General features: G+C 61.4%; 1 protein-coding gene across 1 annotated transcript in view; it reads left to right on the forward strand.

The window, feature by feature from the left end:
• The window catches only part of ITPR3 (inositol 1,4,5-trisphosphate receptor type 3), a 65,185-nt gene that overhangs the window by 14,980 nt on the left and 22,658 nt on the right, over positions 1-27,547 (forward strand). Inside the window, 20 exon segments of the mRNA XM_058306576.2 lie at positions 8,576-8,697; positions 13,118-13,204; positions 14,407-14,565; positions 14,663-14,761; positions 15,090-15,173; positions 17,588-17,734; positions 17,945-18,040; positions 18,550-18,600; positions 18,724-18,866; positions 19,736-19,835; positions 19,916-20,076; positions 20,641-20,782; positions 21,627-21,788; positions 22,561-22,733; positions 23,139-23,258; positions 23,539-23,721; positions 24,628-24,879; positions 24,968-25,112; positions 26,067-26,208; positions 26,797-26,990. Of these exon segments, the coding sequence (XP_058162559.1) occupies positions 8,576-8,697; positions 13,118-13,204; positions 14,407-14,565; positions 14,663-14,761; positions 15,090-15,173; positions 17,588-17,734; positions 17,945-18,040; positions 18,550-18,600; positions 18,724-18,866; positions 19,736-19,835; positions 19,916-20,076; positions 20,641-20,782; positions 21,627-21,788; positions 22,561-22,733; positions 23,139-23,258; positions 23,539-23,721; positions 24,628-24,879; positions 24,968-25,112; positions 26,067-26,208; positions 26,797-26,990 (2,762 nt within the window).

Below are 27,547 nucleotides of genomic sequence, written 5' to 3' on the forward strand. Positions count from 1 at the left end.
GCTGGTGACAGGGAGGGGTGTGCGGGGAGGGTTTGCCCTGGGCCTCCAGGGACGGCCTTTGAAGCCAATTTTGAAGGACAAAAATGTCACTTAGGAAAATGTCACTGAGCAGAACAAGCGCGCCTTTGACTCGCCGGCCTCCTCCCCGGGCCCTCGGCCGCCCCCCCTCCTCTTCCTCTCCATTTTCCCAGAGCCTGTGAGCTGGGCCCGCCCCGGGGTCCTGGGCCTCGGTGGGGTCCCCACGGCCTCGCAGGGCCCAGCCGGCTGGGGGAGGTGGGCCAGGGGCTGCACCCCCTTCCCTGCCCGCCCCGGGCCTTGGCGAGGGGCCAGGGGCCCCTCTAGGCTCCCTCTGCGCCTGATTGGACCTGCGCGGAGCCACTTACCCAGCAGAGGCCCTCCCTGACCACCAGGTGTACAACTGCACCCTTCCCGTGCCCTCCCTGCTTTATTTTACCCGTTGGCATGGATCATCGTCTGATATAGTCCATCTATCTTAATTATTTGTCATTTGTTTCCCTGCTGGAATGTCAGAATGTCAGTTCTCCTCGGGCAGGAATTTCTGTCTGTTTTTTTTCTTTGAGGTACAGCACTGGGGATTGAGTCTGGGATCCCGTGTGTGGGAGGCCGGTGCTCAACCACCGAGCCCTGTCGGCTCCCTCGTCTGTTTGCCTCGTCCCCGCCATGTTCTGTGGCATCTGCTCCAGCTCCTGGGCTGGAGCATCCTGGGCTGACGTGGCCACCAGGTCCCGTGGCCCCCGGCAGGCCCTTGGGCGGGTGGAAGCCCCATGCCTGTGTCTCCAGGGCTCCCTGCCCCCTCCCCGGCCAGGGCATGTTTATTTAGCGCCGGCGCCTGGGGCAGAACCGGGCCTCCGCGCAGCGCCAGGGCGGGTGGGGAGGTCTCAGGGCACTAGAACTTGGAATGAGCGACGCGGGCCCTTCGGCGCCCAGAGCTGGGCAAGGGGAGCTGGGCGTCCGAGCCCGGGCTCCTTTTGTTCGGCCTCTCACCTGCACACACCTGGCCCTGGCCGGGAGTTCCCGGGCAGGGCGTGGAGGCCGCGGCGGGCACTGGGGAGGCCGGCGGGGGTCTCCAGAGCCACCTGGCCCTGAGGCCCGCAGAGGAGCGGCCTTGCCGCCCTGGGCCCAGCCACTGCTGGGGCTGTGGTCCCTCTGTCTCGCCCCACGTCCCCCTGCCCTGCTCCTGGCCTGCCCGCCCCGAGGAGCCCCGCCTGCCCCCACCAGCCGGGCGCCTCGTCGGAGGCCTCAGCTCCAGCCTCTCTCCAGGGCCTGTCCAAGCCCCGGTGTGTTCAGGAAAGTCTTCCAGGGGTCAGCAGGACCCTGGGGCGCCCACACCAGCCTGGCCTCCCCTCCCCCAGCCTCCCCGGCTTCGCTCTGCTGAAGGGGTCCCCCCCCCCGCCCCGAGGGAGGGTCCTGCCACGCCTGGAAGCCCCTTTCTGTCCCCTCATCCACACTGGGGAGGGCAGCCCCACCTCCAGGCCTGCCTCGGGCAGCTCAGGCTCAGCCCCGGCTGGGAAACGCCAGGGCACGCACGGGGTGGGCTCTGCTGCTAAGGCCGATTCCGTGAAATGGGGTGGCTTAAACAGTGGGAATTATCAGCTTACAGCTGCAGGCCGAGGAAACGTGCAAATCGGGCGTCACCAGGGCACCCGTTCTTCCCGAGACGGGCTGCTGGCGTCCTCGGCTGCTCTGCCGCCCGGCAAGGCCCGTGGCGGCGCCTGGGCTCCCGCCTGCTCTTCCAGCCTTCGCTGACTCAGCCTCTTGCCCCCTTGGTAGAGGACTCCAGTGAGAGGACAGAGCCCCGTCCTGGCGGAACTGGGCCAGGCCCCGGCTGCAGCAGCCTCTTCAGAAGACCTCACGCAGGGTCCACACCGCAGGAGTGGATTAACGTGCTTTTTTGGGGGACATACAGCTTCAAACCACTGCCGAGGCCGTGGGGGCCACACGCTGGCCTGGACTCAGGCACGGCCGGCCTGGGGAGGCTGTCGCAGGGGACTCCGTCTGCTGCCCACGTGCCCGCCCAGTGCCCGCCTGCTCGGCCGAGCCCACGTGCTTGTCTCTTACTGTCGGGAAGATATAGTCCAACTCGACACAGGAGAGAGAAATAAACCCTGTGTACCCGCCACTGCGCCCCGTCAGATCCTTTTTGCTGTTTTGTTGCATTCAGATCTTTTTATTTTCAAAGAAATGAAACCTTAGAGCTGGGATGGAAGCCCCCGCCTCTTCCTCATCCCCTTTCCCTTCCCCATGCTCGAGAGGTAAAATATTCTGCAGAAGTTGGCACGTGCCCTCAGGGGCCTGTTTTAATGCCCTTACTGATAACTCAGGAAGATACCCGTGAGCTCTAGAGAGTGCTGCTTCCCAGCACTTTTTTTTTTTAAAGACTTATTTATTTCTCACTCCCCCCTTGTAGCTTGCTTGCTGCTGCTCTCTGTGTCCATTTACTGCGTGCTCTGCGTCTGCTTGTCTCCCTTTGTTTCATCATCTGGCTGTGCCAGCTCTGTGGGCACAGGCCAGCTTTGCCTTCACAAGGAGGCCCCGGGATGTGAACCCAGGGCCTCCCATGTGGTAGACAGGAGCCCAGTCGGTTGAGCCACAGCTGCTTCCCTGTTTTCCAGTTCTTTTAAACCTGTGTTTTAGAGGAATCTTCTGCACGTTTTTCCGTGCACTGAGTCTCCACGCCGATGCACGTGGCTCTGGCTCCTCCGCTCTAATTGCCCTGTAATGTCCCGTCGGGCGAGCACGCCGCTGTCCACTGGTCGGTTCTCTGGTTGTAGACGGCCAGCTCGTGTCCAGTTTTCGGCAATTGCCAACAGCGCCGCAGCGAGCTTTCCGCGAGGCGTCTCTCTGGGCTCGCGACAAGGGTTTCTCTGGTGTGTTCCGGGGAGGGGGCGGCTCTTCTTATGAGAAGTGACCCCGTTGCCTCCCCAGGGCCGTGCCCAAGTATGGCCCGCCCAGGGCACCGGGCTGCCCTTGCTGACCCACATCCTGGCCACACTTGGTTTTGTCGCATTTGAAAGTGTTCCCACCTGCGGGGTGGGAAATGGCATCTGACTGTGGTTTAATTTGCGTTTCTCTGTCAGTGCGCTTGAGCTTCTCATCATGTGTTTATTGGCCACTGAATATTTCCTTCTTTTTTTTTTTTTTTTTGAAATGAAAGTACTACAAATACACGTTCTAGGGTTGGGGTGAAGTAGGGGGCCTCCGCCCCAGCCTCACCCATCTGCTTGTCTCCTCTCCAGAGGCACCTGTATCAGAAAGTCAGTCTAGAGAAGCGGACTTGGCCCAGTGGTGAGGGCGTCCGTCTACCACATGGGAGGTCTGCGGTTCAAACCCCGGGCCTCCCTGACCCGTGTGGAGCTGGCCCATGTGCAGTGCTGATGCACGCAAGGAGTGCCATGCCACGCAGGGGTGTCCCCCGCGTAGGGGAGCCCCACGCGCAAGGAGTGCACCCGTGAGGAGAGCCGCCCAGCGCGAAAGAAAGTGCAGCCTGCCCAGGAATGGCGCCGCCCACACTTCCCGTGCCGCTGACGACAACAGAAGCGGACAAAGAAACAAGACGCAGCAAATAGACACAGAGAACAGACAACCGGGGGAAGGGGGGGAATTAAATAAATAAATCTTTAAAAAAAAAAAAAGTCAGTCTAGGTAACTCGTTCCTACGGTTAAAAATATAAGACACAGAAATAGACCCCAGGGGGCCCACTCGAGCCCTGTCCACCCGCTCCTCTCCCCCGCTGCTGTCCCACCGAAAAAACCCCTTTCTTTGGTCTCCATTGCCTCATCATGCAGCTCGTGGGTTCCTCCTTTCCTTAATTTCAGGTAGCATTCTAGCCACACTGCTCTGTTCTTTGCTCTTTTTAGTTACACATTCTATGGTGGACAGAGGGTACCGGAATCTTTCCTTATCGGTATGGAGAAAGCGCCCCTCTGTGCATCCCAGCTTGTGGCCGCGTCGTGTTTCCTGGTGTGGTGCTGTCATCATTTATTTAACCCGTCCCCTGTCCCCTCCGGACAGGCACCTGGCTTGTTTCCAGTCTCCCCCTGTCCCCTCCAGTGCTGAGCGAAGCCCCGTGCCCATTGTCCTGCGCAGGCGCGGGCGCGCACTGAGACGGCTGGGTCAGAGGGCGTGCGCACCTGTGCTTCTGGTCGCCACGGCCCCTTGCTCCCCGCTGGGGCATTTCGTGTCCCCGTGGCAACATACAGCGTGGAGCAGTTGCTGCTTCTGCGAGTTACTCCCGGGTCTCCAAATACTAGGCAGATTCTGCTGCGTCTTGATTCACCAATTTTAGATCGTGGGTACTCGTGTCCTCCCCACTCCTCACTTTCTCTCCCGCGTCCTCCCGGTTGCATTCTGTCACTTCTGTAGGCTCTCTGCTGGCTCCTACGCACACCTGAGCATCCACGTGACACCTTTAGTTTCCTTCTGCGTCCCCCCCGCCCCCTTGCCTGTCTCAGCCGCTGTCGGGCATATCTCTATTTTTACATCATCGAGGCCGAATAACCTTTACGTTCTGTTCTGTAACCACAATGATGCTTTTCGTGTTTTGTTTATAGGGCGAGTCGAGATGTTGGGAAAAGCCCCCGGTTTTATTTTGCGCGTTGTTCGTTCCTCTCTCATGCTAGTGCACTGCCGTGCTGCGTAGCTGCATTCGCGTCCTCCGCGCTGCTGCTGTTCAGCCTTGGGAGAGCGGCCGGACCACCGGGGGCGGGAAGGGGTGTCTCCAGTACACGATCCGAGGCTTCCTTCTGCGTCTGCCGGGACTCCAGGGGGCCCTGGAGTTTGTATTTTCTAAAGCTCCCCACGCCCAGGCGATCCCCGGCCGTGCAGAGTCCCTCGGTCTGCGCCCCGCAGCCTCTGCCCCTCACAGCCCACGTGCCCAGCGCAGGCACACTGTCCCCTGTGGGAGACCGCCCGGACCTGGCACGTCGCTCTTGGTGTGCTGCCCCCGCACGCCCTGGTCTCCTGGCTCCCTTCCCTCCTCCTGCCCCCTGCCCTGCCCTCAGCGAGGCTTCTGGACCCTTCCGGAGCTGACAGGGCTGCCTTTGAGCCACGGCAGGTTGCTGTGCATGGGAGGGGACCAAATCACTTTTTTCCTTAACAAATCAATTTTATTGATACATATTAATAAAGCATAAGTCCATCCAGCACGTACAGTCAGCGGTATTTGGTACAATCGCATAGTTGTGATTCTTAGAGCATTTCCATTATTCCAATAATAATGAACAAGAAAAACAAACAAGCAAAACTCCTCTGTTTTCAGTCTCTCTGTGCTTCCCCTGCTGTATATAGCTGCTTTTCTGTTTTCTTCTTGCTAGTGTATCTGTATTTATATTTTGTAAAAAGTCTTATACATGCAATATTGCCCGTATTTGTGTTTTACGTGAAGTTTTTTTTACTGCCTTATGCAGTTCCATGTTACAACTTTTAGCTCTCCTTCTAGTAAGGTACATGACCTTAGACTTCCCTTTCAACTACTGTCATACCCGTACAGTAGCTCTGCTAGTTACGAGCGCCGTGATGTGCTTTCACCATTTCTACTCATTTCCAAAGATTTACAAACAGCCTTTTTACCAGTTCTGCACAGATTAACCCTCAGCTTTCCGTTCTCTACCCTCCTTCTATTTGCTGGTTAGCCATATTCTAATTATTAACTCCATGAGTTTACAAAATATGCTTAGTTCATAATAGCACAATCATGCAGTATTTGTCCTTTTGGGTCTGCTTTTCTTCACTCAGAATAATGTCCTCCAGGCTCATCCATGCTGTCGTATGCTTCGTGACTTCATTTCTTCTTGCAGCTGCACAATATTCCATTGTGTGTACACACCACAAATTGCTTATCCCTTCATTGTTTGGTGGGCACCTGGGTGGTTTCTGACTTGTGGCAATCGTGAATAATGCCGCAGCGAACGTCAGTGTGCAGATGTCTGTTTGTATCTCTGATTTTAGTTCTTCTGGGAATATACCTAGTACTGGGCACCAAATCATTTTATTCCTTCATTTATTTATTCAGCAAGCATCTTCTTTTTTGTTTTTTTTAAAGATTTTTAATTTTTAAATTTATTTCTGTCCCCTTCCCTCCTGCCCTCTCGCCCCCCCCCCCCCGCCCCCCCCTGGGTGTCTGTTCTCTGTGTCTATTTGCTGCGTCTTGTTTCTTTTGTCCGCTTCTGTTGTTGTCAGCGGCACGGGAATCTGTGTCTCTTTTTGTTGCGTCATCTTGCTGTGTCAGCTCTCCGTGTGTGCGGCGCCATTCCTGGGCAGGCTGCGCTTTCTTTCGCACTGGGCGGCTCTCCTTACAGGGTGCACTCCTTGCACGTGGGGCTCCCCTACTCGGGGGACACCCCTGCGTGGCAGGGCACTCCTTGCGCGCATCAGCACTGCGCATGGGCCAGCTCCACACGGGTCAAGGAGGCCCGGGGTTTGAACCGCGGACCTCCCATGTGGTAGACGGATGCCCTAACCATTGGGCCAAGTCCGTTTCCCAGTAAGCATTTTCTGAGATGTACTGTAGGCAAGGCTCTGAGGGAGGCCCAGGTGAGAGAAAAAGACAAATATGACAAGTTCCAGGTAGTACATTTCCAAGGAAGGTACAGGGAAGGGGGGAGCAGGGGGTATCCCTTCCGGCTTCCCTCCTCTGTGGGGATGCCTCAGGGCAGTGCTTCCCAAACAGGTTCTCACCGGAAAGGCACTTCAGTGGGTTTCAGCCGTCCTTTAAAGGATAGGGTAGAACAGCATTAGCATGCAGCACAGGTGGTTGTTATTGTTTCATTGATTCTTCTTCAGCTGTATTTTTTCTCATTAAATGTGTCCAATGGGTTTCTTGTTTTCTTTTTTCTTTTTGAGGTCCCAGGGCCAAGGATTGAACCCTAGACCTCATGTATGGGAAGCTGGCGCTCAGCCACTGAGCCACATCAGCTGAGTTTTTATTCATTTGTGTGCTTCTTGTTTTTTTTTTTTTGTTTGTTTTTAGGAGGCACTGGGAACCAAACCCAGACCTCCCGTGTGGGAAGCAGGCGCTCAGCTGCTAGAGCCACGTCTGCTCCCAATGCGTTTTAGATTTTGGTTAGTGAAACTTTCATTTCTAGGAATTCCACTTGGTTCTTTCTCAGTCTTTGGGTCACTTTTCACAGTCTCCTGTTCTCTGTAGGGAACTTCAAGCTTTTCTTCTGTTGTTTTAAACAGAGAAAGCCCATTTGTTTTATAGTTGACGTCTCTATCTGCAGGACTGCTTCTGGGGTCTGTTCTGTGAGCTTGTTCTCCCTCATGGTGTCTAGTTCCCACGTGTTCCTGGTTATCTTTGTCTACTGCGTGACTGTTTGAAAAATTCTGTGTGAAAGACTGGGCTAGCTCCTCCAGAGAGCCCTGCCCATCCTTCTGCCTGACTTTTTTTTTTTTTTTTTTACATACCCCCCCCATTGTCTGCTCTCTGTGTCCATTCCCTGTGTGTTCTTCTGTGTCTGCTCGTCTTCTCTTTAGGCGGCACTTGGGAACCAAACCTGGGAGCTCCCATGTGGGAGAGAGTCTCTCAATCACCTGAGCCAGGTCAGCTCCCTGTTGTTGTGTCTCTCATTGCTGTTCCTCTTGTCTTTCTCTCTTTTTTAAAAGATTTATTTATTTCTCCTTCATACCGCCCCATTGTCTGCTCTCTGTGTCCATTTGCTGTGTGTTCTTCTGTGTCTCCTTGTCCTCTCTTTAGGCGCCACTGGGAATTGATCCTGGGACCTTCTGGAGTGGAGAGAGGCGCTCAGTCTCTCGCGCCACCTCAGCTCCCTGGTCTGCTGAGTTTCATATTGTCTCTCCTCTGTGTCTCTTTTTGTCACCTCATCTTGCTGCGCCAGCTCTCTGCTCAGGCCAGTGTGTCGCGTGGGCCAGCATTCTGCTTGGGCCAGCTCGCCATGTGGGCCAGCTCGCCTTCACCAGGAGGCCCTGGGAATCGAACCCTGGACCTGCTCTATGGTAGACGGGATCTCATTTGCTTGAGCCACATCTGCTTCTCCTGCCAGAATTCTGGTAGCACTGTAGATCCAGGCCACCTTAAACCAAGCTCAGCTTTCAGGCTTCCTCCAGCCGGCTCTAGTTCCCTGTGGGAGCTGTTCTTTTTGGGGGGTTGGCCTTACCTGGGAGTATAGCCTTTTGGGGCCCCAGTTTATTGAGGATGGAAGGGAGGGTCTCCTGTTAGCCTCCCACCTGCCGTGGACCTGGCATGGATTTCTGGACTGTCACATGGCCAGGTGTCAGAATAAAGAGTTCATTTTCTAGCATCAGCAAATAGCCTCAGGGCAAAAGTAGCTGGGGTGTTTATCACCCTTAGTTCCTGTTTGAACGTCTGTTTCGGCTGGTTAGTTCCTCACTGCCTTGTCAGTTCTTTAAAGAAGTTTTTAAATCTAGTTGTTTTCGTTGTTTTCTGCAGGTGAGTTGGCCTGAACAGATGATAACCTTGGTTCTTCCCCTTCTGCCGTTTTACATGAAGTGGGGGAGGCTGGGGAGGGGTTGGGGGGCAGAGGTGGGCTGAGCCCCGGCTGAGCCCTCCCCTCCCCTCGCCGCCCCCACCTGCAGACTGCCTCTTCAAGGTGTGCCCCATGAACCGCTACTCGGCCCAGAAGCAGTACTGGAAGGCCAAGCAGACCAAGCAGGACAAGGAGAAGATCGCCGACGTGGTGCTGCTGCAGAAGCTGCAGGTACCCGCCGGGCACGCGCTCGCGGAAGTGCCTCGGCAACACGCGCCGCCTCTCGCAGCCAGCAGGGCTCTGCTCTGTGGCTGGGGCCGTCGGTCTTTTTAAAAAAATTTTTATTCTGGCAAGATTTCCCATTTTAACCGCTTTCAAGCATACAATTCAGAATTCATTGTATGCGTTTTTTTTTTAATATTGCCATTTGACTGTTTAGGTATTTTTTGATGGTTGTGGGATGACTAATACCTATTTCCATTCCTGTGAATATTTTCTAGACAAGGGATTTGGCGACATAATTTTTAGGACTCAGTACCAAATGAAAATGAGGGACCCCTTGTTCCTTTGCTCCGCGGCCCGGTGGGCTGGGCCCCTGGGGTCCGCCACAGCCTGGAGGGGCCCTGACGTGTGGTATTTCTGGTGATGCTCTGTGAGTACCGCCCGCTTTCCACAGCGCGGGGGTCCTGCCTGCTCCGTCGTGACCACCGGCCACGTACCGGGACGGTTCGGTGGGGATGTTCCAGTAATTCCGAGAAATTCAGAAGAGATCCAGCGTAGCAAATGAGAAACACACACACGCACACTATAAAGATAAAACAACAACGAAAAGCAAGTGAGACTAGTCCAGAGTCCTTTTGGCTCTGTCTTCAGCGTCAGTCACAAGTTAGTGGCTATTTTTCAAGGATTTTCACTTATTTTATCAAGGGTGTCAGCAATTCACATTCCTGATAAAACTCACAGACTTTCTTGCAGATTAGCCTATCAATATTTACTCCTGGCTGAAGGTCAGTTTTATGATCCGAAGCAACTTTATATGTCTGCAAATAATAGTTCCACTCCCTCAAGCAATTCTCCAGAAGAAAAAAAACACAGAAGGAAGTTTGATGGAAGCAGCTGGACTAGCTGAAAGTGAAGTGGAGCCCCCGCCCGAAGGAGACGAGCAAGGACGGTGCTGTTTGCCAGAACGGGCCGGTGACCTGGGGGCCCTGCTGTGTCGCCCTGTGCTTGCGTGAGGGCGGTGTGAAGAGTTCTCAGCAGCACTCAATGTGCAGGCAGTTTGTTCAGGAATCTTTTGCAGTTTGTATTCAAAAAGAGCAAGATAAAGGAAGTGGAAAAATAAAAAAATAAAAGAGAATGGATGTGGCTCAAGCAATTGAGGGACCACTTCCCACGGGAGGTCCTGGGTTCAGTTTCTGTGCCTCTAAAAGAAAAAACAAGCAGACACCAAGCAAAACCAACAAGCAAACAATGAGTAAAAGCAAGGAGAAAAAAAACAACAAGAGATAATGAGCAGAAAGCCAAGCAGGGAGTGGATGTGCCTCAAGCAGTTGGGCATCTGCCTCCCACATGGGAGGTCCCAGGTTTGGTTCCTGGTGCCTCCTAAAGAAAAAACAAAAACAGACAACGAGCAAAAAACAAAAATGGACAACGAGCACAAACAACAAGCAAAAACAGATGAAGGAGCCAAGTGGGGGTGGGGTGGGGCAGGGAAGCGTGCAAGGTAAAGACAAACCGAAAACTGAGGATTTGTTAGAATTGGAGAGTACACTTTCCCCTGAAGATGCAGAAATTTGTGTTCTTGGAATTAATCATAACATGGGATCTACAGTATTAGCCTTCAGTGAAAATTATATTCTAACTTCATATCTGTACAGTACATGGGTGACAAAAATTAATCATTCCCTCCTGCTCAGTGTGGTAAATACTGGGATACCATCTGTGTTAATCATAAAAATCAGTTTGACTCTTGAAGAAATAATGACTAAGAATTTCAAGATCATGACAAATAGAACATTAAACACAAGGCCCTTCTTTTTTGTTTTCTTTCGTTAGAGAACTTGTAGGTTTACAGAACAATCATGCATGAAATACAGGGTTCCCACGCACTGCCCTCTTACACCTTGCATTGGGGTGGAACCTCTGTTAGAATTGATGAGAGCACATTTTAATAATTGCTCTATTAACTACAGTCCTTGATTTAACTTAGGGTTTGCTGTTTGTGTAGTGCAGGCCCGTGAATTTGTTTTTAAATTTTTACTCTAGTAACAGATACACAACCTAAAATTCCCCCCTTCAGCACATTCGAGTCCTAACTCAGTGCTGTTAACCGCGTGCACGGCGCTGTGCTCCCGTCATCACCGTGCACCATGCAAGCTTTCCTGTCATCTCAGATAGAAACTCTGTGCGTTAACTCCCGTTCCCTCCCCCCACCCCGTCCTGGTAACATGCCGTTGTTTTTTGTTGTTGTTCTTGTTGGTTTTTAAATAGTTTAATTCACACACCATATAGCCTACCCAAAATGCACCATCGGTGGTTGTCAGTACAGAGTTGCCATTGTTTTTGACACCCTAGGAAGCAGGAGGTGGGTGGGCGTTGCTGTGAGTGAGGTGAGGCAGGGGGCTTGGAGCCCCTCCCGTGACCCACTAGTTCCCATGGCATCTTTGTGCCCGCCTCCAGGCTGGCAGAGCCCTGTGCCCTGGCAGCAAATGGACCGTGCATTGGATTTCAGCGGCATCAGACAGCGTGGTGCAGTGAGCAACCTGTGCAGCTGTCCGTGGGGCCACCAGCAGCTCCTGCAGAGTGTGGTCCAGGGAACCCAGTTTGTGAACCCTGGGTCTACCCTCTCCCTCCTTTCCAGACATGGTGCCTGGGGCCCCGAGAGGGGAGGGGGCTGCCCGTACTCGTCTTTAGAGTTTGTAGCTGACCTGCGAGGCCCCAAGGTCTGTGCTCGCCTTGGGTTCTTTGGACACGTGGATGGTAGCATGTGCTAAAGCCTGCTGTGGCTCACAGGGCCTTGCAGGCACTGGCTCAGTTCACATCCTGGACAGTCCCCTGTGGACAGAGCTACGGGCCCTAACCCCAGTCTCAGTGAAAAAGAGAGTGGGAGGAGAAGCGGATGTGGCTCACAGTTGGGCACCTGCCTATAACATGGGAAGTCTCAGGTTAGGTTCCCAGTGCATCCTAAAGAAGATGAGCGAGACAGGGAGCTGACACAACAAGGAGATGCAATGAAGAGACACAACGAGGAAACACAATGACAGACACAACAAGCGGGAGCGGAGGTGGCTCAAGTGATTGGGTGCCTCCCTCACACATGGGAGGTCCTGGGGTCTGTCCCCCGTGCCTCTGAAAAAGAAGATGAGCAGAAAACAACCGGACACAGAGAACCGACAGCAAGCACAAACAATGGCAGGAGGTGGGGGTAGAAATAAATAAATGAATAACAAACTCTAAAAAAAAAAAGAGGGGGTAGTGGGAGACCCTGGCCGTGGCCGGCCATTCGGTGGCCTGCTTCTGAGACCCCCCCTCGGCCTGGTGCCCACCATGTCATACAGACTTGCTTCTCTGTGTCCCCCTCCCCTAAGCCCCATGCCTGAGGAGGTAGGTGTACACGAGGGGAGGGAGGAAAGGGCAGTAACTGGCCCCCGCCTGTGACCTGGGCTGGAGAGCGGCTGCCCGAAGCTCTGTCCCCTGGGGACCGTCGAGGCCGCCTGCCCGCTGCCGACTCGGCTGAGGCTCCGTTGGGGACACGTGTGCAGACAAACCAGTCGCACACAAGTCTGCACATGGCCGAGCTCCCCAGCAGCCGGCCGCACCCCTGCCTCAGGTTCCAGGCCAGGGTCATGGCTGCAGGGGAGAAGAAGGCAGAGGGTGGACCCCCAGTCTGATGGAGGAGACAGCCTGTCCACAGGGAGCCTCCAGTCTAACAGCAGGGAAGGGCCTGAAAATATGCCCTTCATAGAGTGCAAACCAGGTCCTCCAGGCAGAGTTGGACTGGAGGTGGGCGAGGCCAATCAGGGAGGGCTTCCTGGAGGCTGTGGCCTGGGAGCCCTGACTCGGGCATGGAGGGTCACAGAGAGGCAGGGGTGGAGGAGGGAGCCTAACGGGGATCCGCCCCAGGGCTTGGGCTGGGGCAGGAGTCCCGTGCTGGCAGCGTGTTGGCAGCGCCAGGAGTGCGGTGGGGGGGGGGGCACCACTCTAGGTTGTCTGCTGGACTTGTATTTTTTCATGTTTTCAAAATTGCTATTAGGTATCACCAAATAAATACCTCTTAAATGAGAGTGCAAGGTGAAGACAGCTTACTGATTTAAAGGTGCAAAAGCAAGAAAACACAATGCAAACTCATCTACATTTTAAATAGTTGCGTGGTTTTAGAGTCATTTTCGGAAGAAAATTGATTTATAAATCCATTGACGATGAAAAAAGTCCAGTCCAGAGGAAAGGGATTCGGTGCTCTGGGGTTTGCCGAGACCTCGGGCTGCGCTCTGCCCCGCAGCCTTAGTTCCCTCATCCACGGGAGAGGGGTGGGTGGTCCCTGGGGCCCGGGTGCGGTGCGGGGGGGGGGGCCGGAGGCAGGGGTGCGGGTGCGCTGCCTGTGCGTGTGGGGTGGGGCCGGCGCTCACCTGCCCTCCCCCGCGTGTCTGCCCAGCACGCGGCCCAGATGGAGCAGAAGCAGAACGACACGGAGAACAAGAAGGTGCACGGGGACGTGGTCAAGTACGGCAGCGTGGTGCAGGTGGGCAGGGCCCCGTGTGTGCGGGGGGGTGGGGGGCCGTGTGTGCAGCGGGTGGGGGGGGGCGGGCCGTGTGCGCGGCGGGAGCTCCCGCCTGTCTCTGACCCCGCGTGGTTCTGTGTGAGGTCCCGCGGTGTGCTGGAAGTGGGAGGCTGTGAACACCGAAGCCGGGGCCTGGGGCCTGCGTTCAGACGGGCTCTGCCACAACCGGACTGCGTGGCCTCGGGCAGTTTGTCTGACTTCCTGGTGCCTCAGTTTACCCATCTGTACAGTCAGGCCTGTCGCCATGTGTGTTAGTCAGCCACAGGGCGCTGAGGCAAAGTGCCAGAAAGCAGTTGGTTTTTATAAAGGGTATTTATTTGGGGTAGGGGCTTACAATCACAGGGCCATAAAGCATGAGTTACTTCCCTCCGCAAAACCTGTTGGGAACAGGCTGCTGCCCCCCTGCCAGGCCCGGGCCTCCTCTCCAGGCTCCGGGGCCATGGCTTCCCCTGGTCTCGCCGCAGGCTGGGACTAGTCTCGTTTCTTCCCGGGGCTTGACTCTCTGGGCTCAGCTCTGCTCTCCCCACAAGGTCAGCTTGGACCCTCAGGCTCGTTCTCTTCCTGGGACCCCTGCCCTGTCTGTGGAGCCTTTTCTCCTTCCTCACGTAGCTGCTGCTCTGTGTGTTTACTTCCCGGGCTGCAGCATCAAAACTCCAACTCTGTCCTCTGCCGTGTCGTTTCCTCTGAGTCCCCCCCACTAAGGGGCACACTCAGCATCCTGCCGACGGCCCAATCAAAGCCTTGATGGCTGTTTAATCAAGTAAGGGTGGAACCTCTGAATTTAGCACCCTGCAATGTACCCGGAGGCACGGAGCAGCCCACAGGCACAGCTCACGGTCTCTGGAATTCGTGTACCTTGCCAGGCTGCTCCGTCAGCCTTCCCCGTCGGGGGCTGCTGTGAGGTCACCTGAGCCGGTTGGGGGCCGTGAGGTCACCTGAGCCGGTCGGGGGCCGTGAGGTCACCTGAGCCGGTCGGGGGCCGTGAGGTCACCTGGGCTGGTCGGCGGCATCCCGGGGGCCCGGGCCTGGCTGGGCGAGCACACGTGCGTGACGGCGGCGCGGCGGCGGGTCTGGCCTGCGGGCCTCGAGGCGGTGGCGGGGGCTGGTGGCCCCACGTGGCCCGCCCTGGCGCGCAGGCCCCCCTCACCGCCGCTGGCCCCCAGCTCCTGCACATGAAGAGCAACAAGTACCTGACGGTGAACAAGCGGCTGCCGGCCCTGCTGGAGAAGAACGCCATGCGGGTGACGCTGGACGCCACGGGCAACGAGGGCTCCTGGCTCTTCATCCAGCCCTTCTGGAAGCTGCGGAGCAACGGGGACAGCGTGAGGCGCGGCCTCTGCGGGGCGGGGGGCGCCCGGAGGCCCGGGGCGGGCCCCTGCCCCTGCCCTCGCGGCCTCACCCGCCCGCCCGCCCCCATAGGTGGTCGTGGGGGACAAGGTGATCCTGAACCCCGTCAACGCCGGGCAGCCCCTGCACGCCAGCAGCTACGAGCTCAGCGACAACGCCGGCTGCAAGGAGGTGAGCGGGCTCGGGGCGGGGGCTCGGGGCGGGCAACGGCACCCCGCGCAGCTCCAGAGCCCCCGGCCGGGGAGGGGGCTCAGCCGCGAGCGGTGTGACCAAGGGGAGGCCCGGGCCTGGGTGGAGGTACCCCCGCCCCCCTCCTTGCCAGGGTGCTGCCCCCCGCCCTGCCCTCCCCTCCCAGGGTTGGCCCCATTCTCCACCCACAGGCCGGGGGGCCGGGCTGGGGTCCAGGCCCCTCCTTGTGCTCCACAGGGGGCTAGGCTGGTCCCCCCCCCGGCAGTGGCTGGGGGCCTGCCTGGAATCACGGGTGCCCCCCCTTGCCCAGGTCAACTCTGTGAACTGCAACACCAGCTGGAAGATCAACCTGTTCATGCAGTTTCGGGATCACCTGGAGGAGGTGCTGAAAGGGGTAAGGACTGGGAGACGCCCCCCGACCGCCCTGCCCGCTGGCGCGCACATCGCCCCCGGGTCCCTCCTCCTGCCTTCTCCCACCCACCGTGCCCCCCGCTCCGCCCCCTGCCTGGCCTCCCCTCCGTCCCCTCTCCCCCCACCCCGGCTCTGTGCCCCCAGCCTGCCTCCACCCCCACAGGAACCCCCCCGCCGGGCTGCCCCTTCTCTGGGACCTCAGGACCCCCACTCCGTCCCCTTCGAATGCTGGCTGGCCTGAGCTCTTTCTTGCTAAGGGGGTATCAGTGGGATTGGGGGTCCCCAGTTTCCGCCTGGGGTGGACCCAGATCCTTTGAGTGCCCGGCCCCCGACCCTTGGTCCTGAGCCTGCTTTGGCCGGGCGCCCTGCCTGTCCCTGCCCGCTGAGGCCTGGGTTCCAGACACGTGGCGTGAGCAGGAGGAGAGGGGGGTGGCCCGCCCAGGAGGGGAGCAGCCTGCTGGAGGCAGGGTGGGCTGGGAAACGCTGTGGTGCAGGCTTTTCAGAGGACAGAGGGGCTGCCGGGGGCGGCTGGAGAGGACACAGAAAACCCTAGAAGCCAGGCCTGGCGGGGAGAGGAGAGAAGGGCTGTTTCTGGGGTGGACCCAGGCCGTGGGGTGCAGGTGGCCCTGTGTGGGGCAGACGTGGGGGGTGGCAGAGGGTGGGGCTTCTCAGCTAGGGGAGAGGCAGGCATGCCTGGCCGTGCAGGAGCCCCGTGCCTACGCCCCCCACCCCTGCTCAGAGGCCCGCTGCAGCTCCCTTTGCCCTCCTCCCCCGTCAGGCTGCTCTGCCAGACTTTCCTGTCCCCCCAGCCCAGCCCTCTGCCCAGCCTCACTCTGCCCCACTCCCCTAGTCCCCCCATCTCTGGGCTCTTCCCTGCCCCCCGAGGTCTGTCCAGATCCTTCTCCCACTCTTAACCCTGTCCCTCATCCACACAACAGTCAAGGTCCAGCCCGGGCGTCATCTCCTGGAGGCCCTCCCTGAGTTGTGCAGCACTTAGAGAATGAAACGTCACCTGTCCAAATCCCACGGTGCTGCCGGGGTGGCTTCCGGTGAAGCTGCCCGAGGTCCACCGTTAGAGCCAGGCAATCGGGAGAGAGACTTGTGCATGCAAAGTCCACCTCCTCCTTGCTTTCACTCGGTACTGGGCACAAAAGTAGCTAGGCTCTCTGTCTTAGTGCCTGACCCAGTGTGTGTATATTCATCCATCCATCTGTCCATCCACCCATCCCTCCATTCTCTCATCCACTCATCCATCCATCTGTCCATTCATTGACTCATCCATTCCTTCATTCACTCATCCATCCATCCACTCATCCATTCATTTATTCATCTATCCACTTATCCATCCATCCATCCACTCATCCATTCATTCATCTACTTATCCATCCATCCATCCATCCATCCATTTATTCATCCAGCCAGCCAGCCACTCATCCATCCATTTGTTCGTTTACTCATGCACCAGTTCTGCAGATGCTGACTGGCACTTGGTGTGAGGCGCCGTGCGTGGTTTACAGGGAAGATGTAATGCCGTCGGCGGTGCCCGAGCGGTGGCTGCCGTGTGCCGGGCCGCTGGCAGCAGGCTGGCTGCGGGAGGAAGGGCGCTGCAGAGATTAGGGTGTGGGCCAGAGCCGCTGCCCAGAGCCCCCTCCCACTTTGCCACCGCTATGTGAGCCTGGGCACATTACCTTCTCTGCTAGAGTCTCTCCACCAGAAGACGGGGCAAATGTGTGTACCCCAGAGGGCCGGGGTGAGGACCAGGTGAGGAAGGCCGTGGGCAGCGCCCCGCACGCCGGTTGGCTTGTGGGCAGTGGGCAGTCTGACTGCTCTGGACATATTGCCACCATCCTCAGAATTTCTGCAAGGGAGCTCCTGGTGCTCCCACTTCTCAGAAAAGGAAACAGGCTCAGAGACGTTCAGGGACTTTGCCAAGGTCACGTAGCCCGCGAGTGCAGAGCCAGGAGCCACAGAGGCGCGCGGGCCACAGCCCTGTCCCCAGCGGCTCCAGGCTGGTGGGAAAGCAGTGATGTTCAGAGCAGGAGGGACCCTAGGGGAGGTCCTGGGGACCCCGAGGAGGGGAGCGCTGCAGCCTGCATGGACTGGCGGCTCGAGATGGGCCTTCGGGGGCCAGGCGGAACTTCTCGAGGCGCCCCCATTTCTCGAGGTGCCCCCATTGAACGTGGGGCCGCCTGGAGGGCCTGGATTTCGGGCCTGGGACGAGGGCCGTGGGCAGAGTGCCCGGCCAAGGGGCTGGCCCCGGCGTGGCCGCCCTCCGGGAGGCCCGGCTCGCGGCTCACCCTCCGCTGGTGGGTTCTGGCAGGGGCACGCGGGGGCCGGCCTGGGGCTGGGAGGGGCCTGGGGGGGCCGCGTGGGCCCTGAGCACACCCCCGCCGGCAGGGAGACGTGGTGCGGCTGTTCCACGCGGAGCAGGAGAAGTTCCTGACGTGCGACGAGTACAAGGGCAAGCTGCAGGTGTTCCTGCGCACCACGCTGCGCCAGTCCGCCACCTCGGCCACCAGCTCCAACGCCCTCTGGGAGGTGGAGGTCAGAGCCCTGGGCCCTTCTCCCCCGCCCCACCCCTCCTTTCCCCGTCCACCTCCTCCGTGAGCCCCGTTGGGGGCCAAGGCACCAGGGAGGGGCCGGGCCCTCACCCAGCCCGGCCTCCGGGCCTCCTGGAGGGGTGTCTCCCGGGGACAGCCCCCCCCCACCCGCCAGCCCGTCTCCTTCCTGCCTCACCCCTGCACCCCACCCCAGGTCGTGCACCACGACCCCTGCCGTGGGGGAGCGGGCCACTGGAACGGCCTGTACCGCTTCAAGCACCTGGCCACCGGCAACTACCTGGCCGCCGAGGTGAGCGGGAGGTGGACGGCGCGTGGGAGCTCGGGCCCTGCGTGTGCACGTGTGGGGTGCAACCTGTGGGCGTGCATGCGCCCACGCCGCTGCACGCACAGGCGCCGGTACCCCGGCCGGTGTGCACTCGTGCGTTTGTTTAACGAATATTACCAAATAAGCGTGCTGGCGCAAGTAAGCCTGCACATCGTTCCTGTGCACCCACTATGTGCCAGGCACGCCTCTGGGCTCTGGGGATCCAGCGGTGAACGAAGTCCCCGGCCCTGTGGGACTTCAGTTCACATGGGTGTCTGTCACGGGCGTGTGCGTGTTGGGACAGGCGTGTGTGTTGGTGTATTTGTGTGTTCATTTGTGGGTCTACCCGTAGGGGCTGTGAAAGGGGGGTCCCACTGGTGGCTCCCCAAGAGTGATGAGGGCCTTGGGGTGGGCAGCAGGGGGCCTAGGAGGGCCTCATTGGAGGTGGGTGGCCCAGTGTCTCGCCCCCCCTCCCCCCTCGTGTCTCTGTCCAGGAGAACCCCAGCTACAAGGGTGACGCCGCGGACCCCAAGGCGGCCGGATCGGTGAGGAGCAAAGCAGGGGACCGGGGCCCCCCACGGAACCCTGGGCCCTTTGGTGGGATCCCGGGTGGTTTCAGGGGGGCTGGGAGGAGGGGCGCTCCCGCCTGACCTGGGGTCTCACCCCAGGGGGCGCCGGGCCGCGCGGGCCGCAGGAACGCTGGGGAGAAGATCAAGTACCGCCTGGTGGCTGTGCCCCACGGCAGCGACATCGCGTCCCTCTTCGAGCTGGACCCCACCACGCTGCAGAAGACCGACTCCTTCGTGCCCAGGTGGGTGTGCGCGGGGGGCCGGGCCGCCGACACCCCGTCCCCGGCCTCCCCGCCCACCCCCCCCAGCCCCTCTACCGGGCGCCGCCTCTCCGGCAGTACTGGTGGGCGGTGGTCCCCGTCGCTCTGCGCGCTCGAGCGCAGGCCGCCGGTCCAGGGCCTGGCGGCACGGGCAGGCCACACGGGGGGAGGAGGCGAGTCCCCGACCTTCAGGGTCCCAGGAGATTCTAGAAGCCGACCGCAAGAAAGCTCCTGGGTGTGGCCCAGGCGTCAGCGTGCACGAGCCACGTGGCTCAGGCAGGTCACTGCGCCACTCTGTCTTGGTTTCCCCCCTGTAAAGGGGGAGTAGCGAGTTTACCATCAGCAGGGACGCAGGGAGAGTGGCTTGAGTCATTTAGGGCCCGAAGCCCTCACCTCAATTCTTGGGGCCAGATGCATTTTGGAATTTAGACTGTGTTTCGTTTTAAAGAGGTAACCTATTTCATAAAGGCGTGTGTATTTCTGCTGTGAACGTATATATCTTGGTGCTAAAAGCAATAAGTGGTCTGAAAAAAAGCCTAATGTGCCCGAAGGGCTTTGGTCCCTTGTCTGCAAACACGCTTTGGTTTTTGGAGTGTTTTGGGTTCCCGAATAAGGCGGGCGGTTCCAGTGGTGGCTGGGGGAGGTCTGGGGGCCCTTCTCGGGCTTGGGCTCCTCCCCCTGAAGGGGTCTGGGGGGCCTGAGGGCGTTCAGTCCGGTGGAAGAGGTGAGGCTGTGAGGAAGGGCAGGCGGGAGGCAGTGAGGACGCGCTGCGGGGAAGGGCAGGCGGTGAGGACGCTGCGGGGAAAGGCGGGTGGGGAGGGCGGGCGGTGAGGACGCACTGCGCCCCGCAGGAACTCCTACGTGCGGCTGCGGCACCTGTGCACCAACACGTGGATCCAGAGCACCAACGTGCCCATCGACGTGGAGGAGGAGCGGCCCATCCGGCTCATGGTGCGGGCGTGGTGGACGCGGCGGGCGGGGCGGGGGGGCCCCGGGGCCCTGCTGACCCCTGCTGACCGCTGTCCCCGCAGCTGGGCACCTGCCCCACCAAGGAGGACAAGGAGGCCTTCGCCATCGTGTCAGTGCCCGTGTCTGAGATCCGGGACCTGGACTTCGCCAACGACGCCAGCTCCCTGCTGGCCAGCGCCGTGGAGAAGCTCAACGAGGGCTTCATCAGCCAGAACGACCGCAGGTGGGCGCGGGGGCCTTGCCCGCCTGGCACTGCCTTTCCCGAATGAGGGGGTCGCGGGGCAGAGGCCGGGGCAGCCCGGGGCTGGGGGGGGGCGGTGGAGGTGACCAGGCCTCTAGAATGGGGAGCCCGCCTCACTGCTCACGTCCTCCCGGAACCAGTCCAGTGGCCGAGCCTCGTTACCCTCCTCTCATGATGATGGGACGGCGGCTCAGAGAGGTTAAGGGGCTTGCCCAGAGTCACACAGCTAGTCAGTGGCCAAGTCGGGACGTGCAGGCCCCTCCCTTCACACCAAACACCCTGTGTGTGCTGAGGAGCTCTTTTCCACAGCTTGCAGTACTTGGAGATTCTTTGCCTTGGGGGCACTTTGGAGGCCAGGCTGGGTGGGACGTGGGGTGTGCTCCACGGGAGGGAGGCTGAGGCACGGCGCTGGACGTGTGCTTTGGGCGACTCCGTTGGGGCTGTGCCTTGGGAGGGGCTGTTGCCCCCAGGGCCACGTGCGGGGCGGGTCCCGGGGCGTCCGGGCTGGGGCCTCCCGCTCATCATCCCTGCCGTCCCCTCGCCCAGGTTTGTCATCCAGCTGCTGGAGGACCTGGTGTTCTTTGTCAGCGACGTCCCCAACAACGGGCAGAACGTGCTGGACGTCACGGTCACCAAGCCGAACCGCGAGCGGCAGAAGCTGATGAGGGAGCAGAGCATCCTCAAGCAGGTGTGCGCGGGCCGGGGCCGCGGGGGGTGGCAGAAGCTGATGAGGGAGCAGAGCATCCTCAAGCAGGTGCGCGCGGGCCGGGGCCGCGGGGGGTGGCAGAAGCTGATGAGGGAGCAGAGCATCCTCAAGCAGGTGCGCGCGGGCCGGGGCCGCAGGGGCGGGCACGTGGGCCCGGGGGCCGTGGGGGGCGGGCGTGTGGGCCCTACCGTGGGTGGCGCGGGGGGCGGGCGCGTGGGCCCTGCCGTGGGTGGTGTGGGGTGTGGGCGCGCGGGCCCTGCCGTGGGCAGGCGTGTGGGCCAGGGGCAGGCGCGCGGGGAGCGGGCGCGTTGGCCGGGGCTGGATGCCCGGGTGTGGAACTGGTGACTTAAATGCTGTTTTCAATGCTTTCTGCCCCAGTTTTATCGTGTCCCTCTCTCATTCTGTTCAGCTGTCATGTCTCTTTGGTCTTGGTTCTGGAACGGTTTTTGTGCTCAGCCCCTCTCGGCCTGTTGAGGTTTTTTTTGGCTACATACACCTTGTTTTTCTGCGAGGCGGGGTTGTGGCTCGTGTCCTGAGCCCTGGCCACACCGGCCCTGCCTTTTCTTAGTATCAGGCCACGAGTCGTCGTGAGGCTGTGCTCTCGCCCTGGCGCCCAAGCGCGGCCCAGGACCTGAGCTGGGATGAGCGCCGTCATTGGGAGGGGTGGGCGGGGGTCGGCACTGGGATCCAGCCGGGAGTCGGGGCTAGGGCTGGGGCGGGAGCCCAGGGCTCTGGGCAGAGCCAGTGGGGCTCGGGGGCCCTGGGTACTTAGGGCTATGGGCAGGCAGGAGTGGGGGACCCCTCCTCACTCTCCCTGCTCCCCCAGATCTTCGGCATCCTGAAGGCCCCGTTCCGTGACAAGGGCGGCGAGGGCCCCCTGGTGCGGCTGGAGGAGCTGTCGGACCAGAAGAACGCCCCCTACCAGCACATGTTCCGCCTCTGCTACCGGGTGCTGCGGCACTCCCAGGACGACTACCGCAAGAACCAGGTGTGGGGGGGTGCTCACACAGTCGAGCTCCCGCCTACCACACAGGAAGGCTGGGTTCAGTTCCCGGTGCCTCCTAAAAGGAAGATGGCCCCACAACAGACGGGCACAGCAAATGCAAACAACAAGGGGGTGGGGAGAAGTAAAGAAATAAATTAAAAAAAAAACAAAAACAAAACGGCGGGCCCGGGCGCCCCACCCCCTCGCCTGCTCCTGAACCCTCTCATTCATTCATTCAGCAGCTTTTTAGCAAGGCCTGCACGCTGTGTGCCAGGCACTGGTTTAGGCATTGGGGGTGTAGGGAGGGGCCCAGACAGCGGGGTGAGTCAGTAGGGCTTCTGCTTGGTTTAATGCTCTGCCGTCACCATCCTGAAATCACAGTCAGTTTTAAACAAGGGTCCCACTATTTTTTTTTTTTTTAAGGAGGTACTGGGGATTGAACCCGGGACCTCGTACGTGGGAAGCAGCTGCTGAACCCCTGAGCTACATCTGCTCCCCCCACTGTTCATTTTGCTCCGAATCCCCCAAATTGCGTAGCCAGTCCTGCCAGACAGAAACAGTCGAGGTCCCTGCCGTGTGGAAGTTTCACTCTTAGGGCAGGCAGATCAGGAGTGAAATAATCCTGTGATGTAAACCCACTCTTCCTCTCCCAGACCTCCCCGTTTCCAGGGCGGGGTTCCCTGCCCCAGCCGGGCCCCCGTCTTGGGGCTCAGGGGCGGTGCTCTGAGGGGCGCCCTCCTGGGGCTCCCCGTGACCCCCGGCCGCCCGCCCCCAGGAGCACATCGCCAAGCAGTTCGGGATGATGCAGTCGCAGATCGGCTACGACATCCTGGCGGAGGACACCATTACGGCGCTGCTGCACAACAACCGCAAGCTCCTGGAGAAGCACATCACCAAGACGGAGGTGGAGACCTTCGTCAGCCTCGTGCGCAAGAACCGGGAGCCCAGGTGGGGCCTCCCCCCCCCCCCGCCCAGGGGCCCGGCCTGCTGCTGCGGGCTGTCTAATGCGGCCACTTCCCGGAGCGCTTTCCAGACTCGGCCCCAGCCAGGGCGGGTGTGCCCGGAGACCCCGAGGCCCTCCTCCGGGGCCACGGCCAGGGCCTGACCGAACCCAGCGTTAAGAATGGATTTCACTCCTGCCCTTCGCTCTGACCCGGGCCTCGTCCAGCCTCCCCCCTGCCCTGGGGGATGGCCCGGGGCCCACCCCTCGCTGGCAGCCCCTCTCACCCCGGGAAGGGGCCGCAGGCTGGTGGCCGGGAGGCTGGGGCCGCCGGCGGGGCGCGGGGCGGCGGGTCTCGTCACCTGCGCCGCCGGCCCCTGAGCCTCCTGCGCGCCCCGCGCTCCCCACCACAGGTTCCTGGACTACCTGTCCGACCTGTGCGTGTCCAACCACATCGCCATCCCCGTCACCCAGGAGCTCATCTGCAAGTGCGTGCTGGACCCCAAGAACAGCGACATCCTCATCCGCACCGAGTGAGCCCCCGCGCCGCCGCCTCCTGCCGCGCTGGGGCCCGCCTGGGGTGCGGGCGGCCGGGGGCGGCCCTGCTCCCTGCACGTGGGAACCCAGCGCTTGCCGAGTGCCCGGCCTGGCACTCTGGGGGTGGGGGTGGGAGAGGGCGTGGAGCAGAAGGGGCCGAGGACCCTGCCCTTGAAGAGATGGGTGCTCCCCGGAGGGTAGCAGCGGCACCCCAGGGAGGCGAGGTTGGGGGGTGGGCCCGGCCTCTGGCTCCGTGTGATGGGCGCCGGCCTGCAGGCTCCGGCCCGTGAAGGAGATGGCCCAGTCCCACGAGTACCTGAGCATCGAGTACTCGGAGGAGGAAGTGTGGCTCACCTGGACCGACAAGAATAACGAGCACCACGAGAAGAGCGTGCGGCAGCTGGCCCAGGAGGCGCGCGCGGGCAATGCCCATGACGAGAACGTGCTCAGCTACTACAGGTGCCACTCCCCGCCCCCTTCCCGGCCCTCCTGGGCTCTCCCACCGAGCCCGCCTTCACTCCCCGCCACGCAGCCTTGGCCCAGCGGGGGACAGGTGGGGGCCGACTGGCCACCCCAGAGGGCACCGGGCGCCCTTGGAGCCAGGCTCGCCGGGCATCCGGGCTTGAGGGAATCCAAACCAGCCTCCATGCGCGTGCTTTTAAAACAGCCCCGGGGGCGTCTGTTCAGTGCCTGGCCTGTGCGGGCGCTGCTCCCAGCACCCCACCCACCCGAGGGGGTGGGGACCCACATGTCCTCACTGCACAACACGGGAAGGTGAGGGACCTGCCCGAGGTGACGCCGCCAGGAAGGGCGGAGCCGCCGCTGACACTGGGCCTGTGGCAGGCAGGCGCCGGGCCTGGGGGGAGGCCAAGGGCAGGCACCGCGGGCGCAAAGCAGTTTCCCACATCCTCCCTTTACAGCTCTCCCCAAAGCCTCACCCCTGGCACCCCCGGCTGGACCTCCGGCCCCTTCCCTGTCTTGCCCCCACCTGGGGCTAGTCCTCACCTCCTCACCTTTCTGCTCTGGTCTCAACAGCCTTCACTCAGGTGCCCCTTGCCTCTGCCGCCCCTGGCCCCGGGCCCCAGCCACCCCTTGTCTCTCACCCCTGCCACCCCTTGCCCCTCTTCCCGGCTTCCTTCATAAAGACCTGCCCTGCCGGGGCCAGCACAGCGTCCTTGCGGCTCCTCAGCCACACGGCCTGTTCTCCTTTGGCCTCTGGCGCAGAGTGGTGCCCCTTGCGCCTCAGCGGCTGGGGTGGGACTGGGCCTACTCCCTCTGCCACCTTATCCAGTCCTCAACAGACCCAGCCCTGAGCCCTCGCAGCCCCAGCCCCGCCCGCCCACCCTCACGCCCGCCCGCCCGCAGGTACCAGCTGAAGCTCTTTGCCCGCATGTGCCTGGACCGGCAGTACCTGGCCATCGACGAGATCTCCCAGCAGCTGGGCGTGGACCTGATCTTCCTGTGCATGGCGGACGAGATGCTGCCCTTCGACCTGCGCGCCTCCTTCTGCCACCTCATGCTGCACGTGCACGTGGACCGCGACCCCCAGGAGCTGGTCACGCCCGTCAAGTTCGCCCGCCTCTGGACCGAGATCCCCACAGCCATCACCATCAAGGAGTGAGACGGGCAGGGGACGGGGGGGCACAGCTGGGGTAGGCGCCGCGGCCGGGGCGCGGGACCCTCATGCCTGCCCGCCCCGCCCCAGCTACGATTCCAACCTCAACGCCTCCCGGGACGACAAGAAGAACAAGTTTGCCAGCACCATGGAGTTCGTGGAGGACTACCTCAACAACGTGGTCAGCGAGGCCGTGCCCTTCGCCAACGAGGAGAAGAACAAGCTCACCTTCGAGGTGGGCCGCGGGCGCGCTCGGCTGCCCGCACCCAGACTCCGCCCGCCCCGGGGCTGCGCCGTGGGGTCTCCACGCCCTCGGGGCCCCCAGTCACGCAGACCCTGTTCTGACCCCCGGGAGGGGGCTGCCTCCCTCACACCCGCTCACCCCATCAGCTGAGATCTGGGGCACAGGACCCTGGCAGGTGCCCTCTCTGAGTAACCCACGTGGGTGAGCAGCCCTGGGGCCTGTGTCCACGTGGCCCCGCCCCAGGCCCCACCCGCATTCGGCCCCGCCCCTGGGCCCTGCCCCATTTGGCCCCGCCCTCCTGAGTCCATCCTCCCCCACACCACCCTCCTGGGTCCTGCCCCCTGGGGCCCACCCTCCCCAGGCCCCTGCCCTCCCTGGCCCCACCCCTGGGCCCCGCCCTCATCTGGCACCGCCCTCCCTGAGCCCCACCCTGGCCCCGCCCTTCCAGGCCCCACCCACCTCTGGGCCCTGCCCTCATTTGGCACCGCCCTCCCTGAGCCCCATCCTGGCCCCGCCCTTCCAGGCCCCACCCGCCTCTGGGCCCTGCCCTCATTTGGCACTGCCCTCCCTGAGCCCCATCCTGGCCCCGCCCTTCCAGGCCCCACCCACCTCTGGGCCCTGCCCTCGTTTGGCACCGCCTTCCCTGAGCCCCGCCCTGGCCCCGCCCTTCCAGGCCCCACCCACCTCTGGGCCCTGCCCTCATTTGGCACTGCTCTCCCTGAGTCCCTTCCTGGCCCCACCCCTTTCCCCGCCCTCCCAGGCCCCGCCCTCATTCAGCACTGCCCTCCCTAGCTCCACCAGACCCCGCCCTCATCCGGCCCCACCTCTGGGCCCCACCCTCATTCAGCACTGCCCTCCCTGAGTCCCACCCTGGCCCCACCCTCCTAGGCCCCGCCCTCATTCGGCCCGGGCCCCACCCTCACCTGGCCCCGCCCCCTCCCGCAGGTGGTCAGCCTGGCGCACAACCTCATCTACTTCGGCTTCTACAGCTTCAGCGAGCTGCTGCGGCTCACGCGCACACTGCTCGGCATCATCGACTGCGTGCAAGGTCCCCCGGCCCTGCTGCAGGCCTACGAGGACTCGAGCGGTGAGGCGGGTGTGGGGCCCCCAGCCCCTCCGTGGGGCATGTCCCCGCGAGCAGCCATCTGTGCACCCCGCCTCCTGGCTCGGCTGCGGGAGGGCAGCTCAGGAGGGGGGAGAGGGCGGACCCTGCGTGGGGCGTGGAGACCCTGGGTCCCAGGGAGCTTTCTTCCAGGACTGCTGGCCCCTGGGGGAGATAATGAGGGAGGAGGGAGAGGGGACCTCCCCAGTCAGATGGAGGGGACGGCCCTGCTGTCGCGGTCCTACAGTCTGAGAGGAGAGACAGAGCCAGGTTATCAGGGAGGACGGGGCAATAGCCCGTGGGGGCGGCCCAAAGCCCTCTAAACAAGAGGCACCTAGAGACTGGCCCTGGGATTCAGTGCCCCCGGCGTGCCCCCACCCCTCCATGCTCCGAGCCACCAAGGATTTCCCTGATGCCCCGTATAAATACCCTTGGTCCTCCAGCCTCTCCCCAGATGTGGCTTCAAGCCCCCCGGCCCTCTCTCAGCGCGGCTCTGCCTGCAGCCGACAGGCAGGGGGTGCGTGCTCTGCCTGCCCGGGACCCCCGCGACCCCCTCCTGCCCCCGCCCCGCAGGCAAGAACGTGCGCAGGTCCATCCAGGGCGTGGGCCACATGATGTCCACCATGGTGCTGAGCCGCAAGCAGTCCGTCTTCAGCGCGCCCAGCCTGCCCGCCGCCTCCGCCGAGCCGCTGGACCGCAGCAAGTTCGGGGAGAACGAGGACATCGTGGTGATGGAGACCAAGCTGAAGATCCTGGAGATCCTGCAGGTGGCTGGGCCACGCGGTGGGCGGCGGGGGACCCGGGCAGGGCGAACCCTGGCACATCATGGCGGGCGGCGGGGGACCCGGGCAGGGCGAACCCTGGCACATCATGGCGAGTGGTGGGGGACCCGGGCAGGGTGAACCCCAGTGCGTCATGGCAGGGGGTGGCGGGGCACCCGGGCAGGGGGAACCCCAGCATGTCGCGGCGGGGGACCCGGGCAGGGTGATCCCCAGTGCATCACGGCGGGCGGCGCGGGACCTGGGCAGGGCGAACCATGGCACATCGCAGCGGGGGACCCGGGCAGGGCAAACCCTGGCACATCGCGGCGGGGATTCCGGGCAGGGCGAACCATGGCACATCGCGGCGGGGAACCCGGGCAGGGCGAACCATGGCACATCGCAGCGGGGGACCCGGGCAGGGCAAACCCTGGCACATCGCGGTGGGGGTCCCGGGCAGGGCGAACCATGGCACATCGCGGCGGGGAGCCCGGGCAGGGCGAACCCTGGCGCGTCGCGGTGGGCGGCGGGGGAGCCGGGCAGGGCGAACCCCGGCGCGTCGCGGC

This window comes from Dasypus novemcinctus, chromosome 11 (assembly GCF_030445035.2).
Source record: "Dasypus novemcinctus isolate mDasNov1 chromosome 11, mDasNov1.1.hap2, whole genome shotgun sequence".
In the NCBI taxonomy this organism is placed as follows: Eukaryota; Metazoa; Chordata; class Mammalia; order Cingulata; family Dasypodidae; genus Dasypus; species Dasypus novemcinctus.